Genomic DNA, 10,696 nt, shown 5'->3' on the forward strand with positions numbered 1-10,696 from the left:
CTTTGAAAAGTCATATCCTAAGGCAATATACACGCATCCAGCGGCATCATATTGTGAACTACGCAATCCAGAAAATCAGAACAAAGCCAGAAGGCAAACGTTTCAGGACGCAGCCAAATCGTTTTATTGTGTTTGGTTGTTCTGTGAAGCCTTTCACGCAAGGAGGTTGTTTGTCAAATAATGCAGCGACAAGGTCGCAAACGAAGTGTATTGCACACATAACATCACGATAAAATAGAATAAATGGGATAAGTAATGAACATAAACAACCAGTCAATACACTTACAGACGCCTCAACATAATTTTCAACAATAGAAACTGTTTTGATTTAGTGTGAACGTCTTTCTGTATTTTGTTGTTGCTTTATAACTCTAATACATCTATAAATACAAACAATCACACATGAGGAGTTCACATTAAAGTTTTGTTTCATTCAACAACCATCTTGGCTTTGGTTGACATTATAATCGCAACAATCAACCCAAAGAGACCAATCGCACTTCCGAATATTTCTACAATGAGTACCTGTATAAAAATAGTTGGTTAGAAAGTGTGTTGTCTAGCAGCATGGCTTGGTTGTAAGGGCCTGGCAACATAAAAGCATACCAGGTTTTATGCTTGACGCTGCTAATATTATAGGCTTGGATGTCCTAGTGCACTTGATGCTTATTCCCCAAAAACAGAATAAAATCAATTACCCATAGAGTTCCAGCAGAAAGCGAATTAAATAATATAGTAAAGATAGCTATCTTATTATGATTTAATTGCCCACAACGAAAGTCAATACAGCTACTCAAAGTGTTACCTTAACGAACAGGTTTGGGTTAGCAGCATCAGCTATTGCTGCTCCACTGCCAACAATGCCAACACATATTCCACAAGCGAGGTTTGATAAACCGGTTGTTAGTCCAGCACCAAACAGTGCGTAACCTAAAACATGTAATAAACATTAGCTGTGTATTCTTGTACAGGATAAAATGATAACAACTGATCAGGTAAAATCACACTGTTTTAAATATTTTTTCAAACACAAAACGTCTGGTTGACCTGTAGATTATCAACATTGTATCCATTACAGACAGTTAGTTAGTCATAGGTTTTTATTAAAAAATACAAAATAATATTGTTTATCTATCGATCGATTAAGTATGAACAATATTCAAAACCAGCAGTTTTTCTCCTACAGATGATAGGATAAACAGTTTAATTTTATATATATAAAATATATTATTTAAATGCTGTTTAATCATAAAGTAAAAACATGTAATAAATAAGTTTATTGAAACATTAAGACCAACATAAATCAGCACACTTTAAACAAATGTAAAATACCTGCAAATATATTTTGTGCCATCATACTATCTGATAACAAGTTAGGATCAAAGTATTTCAAGTAGTTTGACATCACAATAGAGATTATAATTCCATAAATTGCAACAGCTTCACAGAAAATAATGCTCACCTATAAAGACAACTTATTATTTATCAGTAAAACACATGTTTTCAATTTTATTTACCAAATTTTTTGAATAAATTCTTGGAGTAATGACACCTGCTCCCATTATTGAACTTCCAGTAGTAAATATCCCCCTTTTGAAATAAAAATAATGGTAATTGCCAATGCATAAATTGTTTTAATTGGCAATCATACAAAACAAAAACTAACAAGACTTTTCGCAAGCCACAAAGTTTCAAGCAAAGCAAGCATGATGTATATGAAGGAAATGAAGCTACATATCATCCCAGTTATTGCTTGCATCGTAACCAAAATTCTGGTCCGATGTTTGATGACGGTAGCAAAACTGATCACATATGTGTTTTTAGGCAAGACACTCAACAGACATAAATGGAAAGTGTTGGGGTGATGAGCCAAATCTGGCCTAAATCCCAGATCCTTGACAAGGCCCCACCCACGAACAATAGAATATTCCAGTTGTATCAAGGAATTTAAGTTGCTTTATTCCCCCATGGCCGGAAGTCGTTATAACACAGATGATCTGTTACACTCGTAGGCCGTACCAGCTTACCAATTATCCTAATGTAAGAGGTAGACACGCTGACGCTAACCAACTGTGCCACTGGACAGTTATAACTCCTTAAGTTGCCCTACTATGCGTAAATAAATAAGTGATCATCCACAGAACATCAAATTTAAGCTAAAACGCTGAACTAACCAAGCTGCTCCAACTACAGAGAAAGCCATGGCAAGTCCTATACCAGTCGTAGCAAATGCATATGGTGAAATATTTGTGAGCACATTTCCGACATCAAACCTGAAACCTTGATTTGTGAACAGCAAGTACAACCCTAAACAAAATAGTTTTATTCAACTAAATGTTTTAAAACTATCATAAATGGTAAATGCACATAATTTAATTATGCTATATCCAATAACATTTGTCAATACCTTTATCTCTATTATTTCTATTTAATATATTATTTTGGTTATCACAACCGACAAGATAAATCGATTAAACTATGGGTGAATTACTGTAACTGATACTTACTTATGCATATTAAGTACACTACATACTAACACAACTACTTTAACAAACAACTTACCTAATGAAGCAACCACAAACAGAAAGATTGAATAAAAGACAACGTATATAATCTTATACATCTCTAGCTTTGCAGCAGACAGGTATTAGACTTAAAATGTAACCGACTAGTTATACCTAAAATGCAGCAATGTTATGATTAAAATACATGAGCATATACCATAGGCTGATGTCTTAAATATATCACTAATTGGGTATTAGATTATTTAAATTGGTAAACAAAAATAAATTACTTGCATCAAAAAACAAATGCAAAATGTTGTCTATGGAAAATAAGATCTAACTCACTTGGATTAGTTAAATATTAACCGAACAAATTACAAATCAAAACATAAAGTAAGTAAATTACAGAAATCCTAAATAACCTAATGAAGAAAAATTAAATGGCCATTGATGAATAAGCAAAGTTAGACTGCGCTTTTACATTCGGCAAAAAATACATTGGTTGCAGCATAGAGCCTTAACTTTGAATTCTCTGGTTCAGAGTCAACCGCTCGAATCACTGATCATGTGGGTGGATAGGTAGATTACGATATACACAGAGTACTTGCAGCGGTTTTTAGTTGCTACTTTTGTAAAAGGTTGGACAGAAATAAAATAACATAATTTACAGTTGAATAAAAGACGATTTCGTTTTTTTTTCACTTATAAATAAAGCTACTTTCATTAAAAAGAAAATTTAAGCAGCAATGAAAAAACAAATGTAGGGCAGTAAAACAACTTTAGGAATAGACTACAAAAGATTGTTGGTTGCAGTTTTAAAAATAGAATATGATACAAACTGTTGTTTATTTAAGCAATATATACATATAGCATATTTTGAAAAGAAATTTATATACTAATATAAAATGGTTTAACAGAACACAAAAATTAGTAGCAAGAAGATGTTAAGCAGCATTAGGAATAAAATGTTAATACACTCGTTTGATTTCCACGCAAAAGAATGATAGGTGGCAAGTTTTTACTCAGCTCTTCTAGCCATGCCATGTACAAAGCAGGTGATACAGATGTTTTTCGTGCCATAGGTAGCGTCATCATTATAAGCGCAGCATCACGTGAATGTTTCTGTAGCAACTCCTGTAGGCGTAACTGTCTGTAGGTTTTTTCCTTTAATGTAGTTAGTTCATTGTCAGTAATTTTCCATGACTCATCATTTTCTGGTTTTTCGTTATTCTCACCACAGGTATATGGTTTAATCATGGACTCAAATTCTTGAACAGAACTTTTGCTTGGTTTGCTATTAATATCACCAATAACAATAACATCTTCAAAACCAATTCGAAACTTGCTCAGCAGTTGAGCCATTGTACGCTTATCTTGGTCAATTCTTTCTTTTTTTCCACCGGTAAAGATTCTCATTCTACATCCACTCCACTGAGGTTTAGTAGATAGAAGATATGGGATAAGAATAGTAAGTCCACCATCATCGAACAACCACCAAACATCAATGGTTTTACCTTTTTCCTGAACTGATTGAAACAATGATGCTGCTTTAATTTTTGCAGTGTTGACATCACTCATGCTTCCTCTTGCCACCAGCTTTGTGCTACTCCCTCTCTCTTCAGTCTGCTTCACCAACCCAACATCACCCTCTGCAGATGTTACATCACCAGAACTTGACTTGGTACGTTCCTTTCTGGAGGTGCTTGACTCTGATTTACTAATAACTGGATCATGTGTTCCAACACCAGCTTCTAAATACTGTGACACATCTAAACCCTCTTTCATTCGCAAAATACAAATGCCATAATTCATGTCTAAGGCATGATGGATTATATTAATATATCCAACAAATTCCTCAGGGGTAGATGTTTTCCAATCACATTTAAACCCCATCAACAAAGTGTTTGTTCTGAGTTTGCCTAGACCAGATAGTTGGAGGTGAGTTAAAACACCTTCTGTTAACTTAGAAGCGCTAACAGAGGAATAGAATGCCTTGATATGTTGGGATTTCAACCACTTTTGATTCAACTCATTTTCTTTCATTAAGTTACGACTGGTAAATTTCCCCTGTGTTATCTTTACATTAGCGCACACCATGAGTGAAACGTTTTTAGTTATTTGTGAAGCAATGTGAAGCAGTGCAGGTCGATGCTTTGGTGAGCCTGTCAACACCATCAACTGGGGGCGGAAATTTTTCACATGGTCGTCTACAGAACTCAATTTCAATGTGTGGTTTAAAGCTTGTGTGTATGTATACGCTTGCGTTGAAGAACCCCAGTTGACATCAGGCTTTTTGTAATCAACATATTTGTATAGTGCCACAACTATAATAATTGTAATTAATGCTGCCCACCACTTTATAACAAACATAATAGCACAACAAATCACTGCACCTACCAGTGATAACCACATGTTGTAATACTTAAACGCCGGTCGCCAACCTGGTGATTTTGCGAGTGATGCAGAGAAACAAGAGTAATTGATAAGTGTGTATGATGCAAGAAAAAAGTTTGAAATAATAGGAGCAATTGCATTAAGCTGACCTATTAGTATAAAAGCCAATGCAATAACAAATGCTAAGATATAACCTCGGCGTGGTTCATCTGTACCCGCTGCACCTTTGCCAAAAAATCCTATCAGTGGAAAAATGTGATCCCTGCAAACAGCCTGAAAAATTTTGGGGGCACTAACCAAACTAGCAAGTGCTGATGATAAAGTAGCAGCAAATATTCCTGCCACAATGATTGGCCAAAAGGCACTGATTTTTTGCATTGCTTGAAAATCATTAAGAAGGCCACCTTTAAAACATTGGTTTATTGCAGATGCAGAGTCAGTACATGTTGTGTTAACTGAAGTGTATGACCAACCAAACTGGCAAGCAGCGGATGTGCAGTTTAAGCTTGTAGCATTAGCAACTCCTATAAAGTCAGCAATATTTCCGGAAGAAACTCTAACTTGAACACTGCCTAAAATGATGGAGATGACTGCATACACAACACTTGTAATTAAAATTGCTAAAAGTGTTCCTTTAGGAATGGCAGTTTGTGCATTTTTCAAATCTCCAGATATGTTGCATCCGGCCAAGATTCCAGTTGCAGCTGGAAAAAATATCGAGAAGACAGAAAAAAAATTTTCATTGTTTCGAAAATTAGGTCCAAAATTTTCAGCAGCAATATTACTTTGGTAATTAAACATTCCATAAGACATTTGGACAGTTGATGCAGGTATAAAAGTCCCAATGAGAAAGTTAATAATTGAGATCAGCAAAATTATAAGTAAACCCATTTGCATCTTTGATTCCCAAGCCATGCCAAGTTGGGTTACTCCAAGCAAGAGAATAACTGTTATGGTTCCTACTATCCTTGTGTCATTCAGTACACTACCAGTCATTGTAGCATTATATTTAAACATTAATTCAACAACTGTTTCTGAAAACCCAACAACATACATTGCAACAGCTACAGCATTGGCAAGAGAAAAAATGAGACCAATAGCTCCACCAAACTCAGGTCCAAGACTGCGAGAGATTAAATAGTATGCTCCACCACCCCTTACTTGACCGTTCGTGCAAATAGCTGACATAGACATGGTTGTAATTACAGTGACAGTACAAGAGAGCAAGATAATCAATAAACTAAACCCAATACCAGCTTGTCCAACCACCCATGACAGTCGTAGAAAAAGCATCACACCCCATATATTCAGCATACAACGTACCAAAACACCTTTAATCCATCCAAATTTAACAGGAGTTACAGAAGCGTGGGGTTCCACTGCCTCAGACTTAACTTCTACAGTCTCAGCATCAGGTTTTGGTAATGAATTTTCCACTTCTGCTGGGTCTGCATGCAGTTGATCAAGTGTTGGCCGAGATGATTTTTTTGTAATTGACCCAGTATTGTGGTAATATGCAACCATTGGTATCGCTTCCTGAGTGTTATGTCCAAATGTTTTGAGGTAGTATGTTTTTGTGTGGGAATCATGAGTATCATAAGGTGTGTTGTGGTGAGGAGAGCTCGGACTTTCTAAATCCTTTTCAGGCTCCACAAATTCAACATGAAATCTACTCTTTGTTGTTTGTTCCACAGCAGCAGTTTCACTTATAGGTGAAACATCAGAGTTTTCTTGGTCCACAGGTGTCGACATCATTATGAATTCCTCATTGCTTGGTTCCGCAGGTTTTTCCACAACATTTTTAGAAGAAGGTGAATGAACAAAGCCAGTTGATTCTTCCGAAGTTGCGTCAAGTGAAACAGCACCATCCGGTGATGCTGCCACACGTTCAACTTCAAATCTTGATGATGACATTGTTTAGCTATCTATAGTACACAGGACCAAATTTACACATCTATTAAGCACAACAATAACTTAATTAGAGACTAATATAATGTTAATTAAAAACTGAATGAAGAATAACTTGCCAAGGGCAGGGGCCTTCTATAGTGGCATAGTTCTACCGCTATTCGCTACACTGGCCATTGTCGACCTGAACTCTTTACTATATTTTTGTCTTTGCATTTTTCGTAAATACCTATACCTTTACCTAAAACTCTCGTTTTGCTTGCTTTATATTGTCGAGTGCGGGGGATTTGATACGCTGTTATCGTATGCGGACTTCAGCTGAACATATTATATACATAATAAGACACTATTATGGTTCCACTCCGTTAAAAAAATACACGGAAAATGTTACACAGAGAAAAACATTATAAAATCTAGAGAGAACTATCTGCTAAATATCGCTTAAACTGTAATCAGTTCTGATTACAAGCTGCACTCTTTGGCACCTCCTGTGTAAAATGTAATGCATGACGCAGGTCATGAGATCTTTCATAGAAATGTTCCACGCCAAAGTTAGTATGTTCCGCGCCACAGAAAGAATGAATAAAAATGCTTTATCCTCATAGGGGCATATGCGTCGCAATATATTTTCCCCACATTTTAAGAACAAGATATAGCGCCTTAAACAAACAGAAATGTAATCGTTAATTGAGCACGTTAGTTGTCATATAGATCCTTTTTTTCAAAGAGATTAAAACCAATGAGTGGAAACTAGCCGCTTGTTACGTCATCAAATCCTATCAATCACATACATTTTTGTTCTCCGTCACGGTCCAGTGCATCACGAGAAAATGCTGGTTTATACAAAGAGGTTTAGTCAAACTTGCTTAATAATGAGCTGCATTAACGGTCGTATACAATTTGCACCTGAAACTTACCTCGAAGGCGCTGTAGGATTGAAATTTGGCATAGTGGCGATGGAATTCGTGCCTTTTACTGTTTTTATTGAGTCGGATAGGACGGTTTATGTTGAATTTTTGAAGACGAAGCGGGACGGGATTTAAATGTACCGACGAGCCGTTCAGAAAATACAACGGAAAGTTGCTTTAATTTGCGTGCGATTATAGTATGCCTAAATATTTTTATGCGCAATGCTATAGTAATATAGGTTTATTCAGTAAACGTGGTATTCAGGAGTGATGGCTCGAAGTTGGCGGCAGTTTAGGTTCACTATCTAGTGCAGATTACTTTGTTTGGTTTTAATCTCTTTGCTTTTTTTGTCAAACAGTTGTTCTTGTTGGGCACGTTAGTGACCATATAGATCCTTTTTCGTCCAACAGTTGTTCTTGGCGTTGTTATTGTTGTTATTGTTGCTAATAGGGTGATTTTTTTCCGCACTTATCTTAATTCTCAATTCTAGCATTTATTCTTTATTCTCTTGATTGAAATCAAATCGTAATATATATTTATAATTTTTGGACTAAATTTTCAGATTTAAACCCGCATGTTTAGCGATTAATTAACGATTACTTTCCTCGTGTACTTTAGGCTACATAGCGTAAACACTGTCTGGAACACAAATCTGTCAAAATGCTAACATCGGTTTACATCGTAAAATGCTAACATCGGTTTAGTACAGTTTACATCGTAAAATCAAAAAAGACTGTAATTTCTTTGCTAAAATGAGGTTGGTACTTACTATACTCAGCACTGCAGAGTTGGAATATTCAACTGTGGATTATTGAATGGCCATTTTTGGTTGTGTTTATAACAGTAAGCATTAATTTCCTACAAATTCTTAAATAAAGCCAATTTAATAGAAAGGTATACCAATGTTTACATACTTTCACTTGTAGCAGCACTAGTAGAGTAGCAGGCAACTGAAGTTTGTGGTTCCCTTCATAGGTTGATGCTGTTACTTAGGTTGTTAATGTAGTTTATGCGAAGACTGACACGCACCAATATTTATTGTTGCCTTGTACATTATAAGTCATATTGTGTTCTGTATATAATATATTATGCAGATCAAATTCAAGGAAAGTATAGAAGTTAAAGAGATGATTTTCTATGCATAGCAACAAGGAATCGAACATGTGTTAGTTATTTCTCAGACAATAGTGTACTATAGTAGTATAATACCATATCATGTTTATGTACCACAATTCATAGGCGTCCATTTAGGGGTTCCGGAGTGCCATGTCACCCCAGTTTTCAAAACAATTGTGAGATAAAGTGTTTTGGCCCAAGTTTTACAGATCACCACAAATTTTAACCTGCTGTTGATTGTCTGGCCTATAGAAACAATCATGCCCAAACCATACTCGAATCATACTATTCAATGAAGTTTGTTTATGTTTCAAGCTGTGATCGTAAATGCATTTAATCACTTCACACTAGATTTTTAAAATGTGAATCTCAATCCAATCTTAAATCACCTAAATTTGTTGGGTATTACTATTCAAAAAACGGGTTGTACCTGTTAATTTATTCAATACATTGTTATCATACAATAACATGTTTTACTTTTTGTTAAACAAAAATGAGTTTCATAGTGAACTATTTAATGCAAATTGTTTTTTACATCTGTGAGTTAAACTAGGTCACCTGGTCAAACATAATGTGGCTTTGCGATATGCTAATTTTTATAAATGTGGACGAGACAGATATAATGCATAGAAAACAGAACTGTATTTCACACAATGCTTCTTCATTTGTTTTAGTATCCAAAATGTGTGCAGTTAACTAATAAATGTGCAATAAGCTAATATACATAAACATTTTATGTATTCTTTGTCAAACTTTACTATTCATTGTCAAACTATAATGTTGCAACCTCCAATAGGTTTATTTGCAATATACCAGCAATGGCGTTGATTTTATAATAATGCAGGGGTTGCGACAGATTCTATACAAAAGGGACCAGGCGTATATTTTTTTAGTTATACAAATACACTCCCGAAATCCCAATAAAAAAATCTCCTACAGCCAATAGAATGTTACGTAAAAGTAAATTTAGGTAAAGCTGGGACTTAAAAACAAATTTAAAGGTTTGAAAGTCTAAAATACATCGGTAATTTGTTTTCTGTTTTAAAAAAAGTCAAAAACAAGACCTAAAAGCGGGTAATTTGTGAAATTTGACTCCCTTTTTTGGGACGTTGCCGACGTAGCGGCCGTAGCGTACATAGTGAACTGAATATTGTGGACATAGCGAACTTGCACTAATTAAACGGACCGGTAAAATTTTAGTCATTTAAAAAGGGTAATTTTTATATTATTTTGCAAAAAAATGCATTAAAAGATTAATAAAAGCTATTTTACACCTTCCCACAAAAGGAAAACGCAAACAAAACTTAACAAGTTTGTTTAAACCCAAAGGGCTATTTTATATTTTTTCCAAAGATGTTTGACGGGGTAAATGTAAGTCATTTTACACTTGCAACAAAACATAATTGTCTAAACACATTAAAAAGTCGGGGTGTTTGCTTGATTTTGGACTCACAATGGCAGCAGTGAGAACACTCGGTGTTTCTATGACCGATATCATCTATCTTAATGTTTAAATTATACGTGCCCATCCATTAGAGCTTAGCTCTTTTGTTGTTGTTGGGCACGTTAGTGACCATATAGATCCTTTTTCGTCGAACAGTTGTTCTTGGCGTTGTTGTTGGCGTTGTTGTTGTTGTTGCTGATAGGGTGACTTTTTTCCGCACTTATCTCAATTCTTAATTCTAGCATTTTTCTTTATTCTCTTGATTGAAATCAAATCATAATATATATTTATAATTCTTAGACTGAATTTTCAGATTTAAAACCGCACGATGAGCGATTATTTAACGATTACTTTCCTCATGCACTTTACATAGCGGAAACACTGTCTGGGAGTTTGGGAGGGAACGACGACACGTGTTGGT

General features: G+C 35.3%; 2 protein-coding genes across 2 annotated transcripts; both read right to left on the reverse strand.

Annotated features, from left to right (window-relative positions):
• Window positions 1-100: 100 nt before the first annotated feature.
• LOC100181913 (V-type proton ATPase 21 kDa proteolipid subunit) lies at window positions 101-3,402 on the reverse strand. Its single transcript, XM_002131312.5, has 6 exons — window positions 2,563-3,402; window positions 2,175-2,307; window positions 1,518-1,590; window positions 1,333-1,462; window positions 806-930; window positions 101-525 (listed from the first exon to the last, which is right to left on the reverse strand). The coding sequence occupies exons 1-6, from the start codon at window positions 2,621-2,623 to the stop codon at window positions 430-432; spliced, it is 618 nt and encodes a 205-aa protein (XP_002131348.1). The 5' UTR covers window positions 2,624-3,402; the 3' UTR covers window positions 101-429.
• On the reverse strand, window positions 2,679-7,193 carry LOC100184286 (solute carrier family 12 member 2). Its single transcript, XM_002131337.5, has one exon. The coding sequence runs from the start codon at window positions 6,810-6,812 to the stop codon at window positions 3,459-3,461; it is 3,354 nt and encodes a 1,117-aa protein (XP_002131373.1). The 5' UTR covers window positions 6,813-7,193; the 3' UTR covers window positions 2,679-3,458.
• Between the last annotated feature and the right edge of the window lie 3,503 nt (window positions 7,194-10,696).

The sequence above is a fragment of the Ciona intestinalis genome, chromosome 8 (genome assembly GCF_000224145.3).
Source record: "Ciona intestinalis chromosome 8, KH, whole genome shotgun sequence".
NCBI classification, from domain to species: domain Eukaryota; kingdom Metazoa; phylum Chordata; class Ascidiacea; order Phlebobranchia; family Cionidae; genus Ciona; species Ciona intestinalis.

Coding starts and splice junctions, on each gene's coding strand:
- LOC100181913 (XM_002131312.5), bottom strand. CDS start 2,623: ATGTATAAGATTATATACGTTGTCTTTTATTCAATCTTTCTGTTTGTG. Junction 1,591..2,174: donor TCTGTAGTTGGAGCAGCTTG/GTTAGTTCAGCG, acceptor TTATTTCAAAAG/GGGGATATTTACTACTGGAA. Junction 931..1,332: donor GGCACAAAATATATTTGCAG/GTATTTTACATT, acceptor TACATGTTTTAG/GTTACGCACTGTTTGGTGCT.
- LOC100184286 (XM_002131337.5), bottom strand. CDS start 6,812: ATGTCATCATCAAGATTTGAAGTTGAACGTGTGGCAGCATCACCGGAT.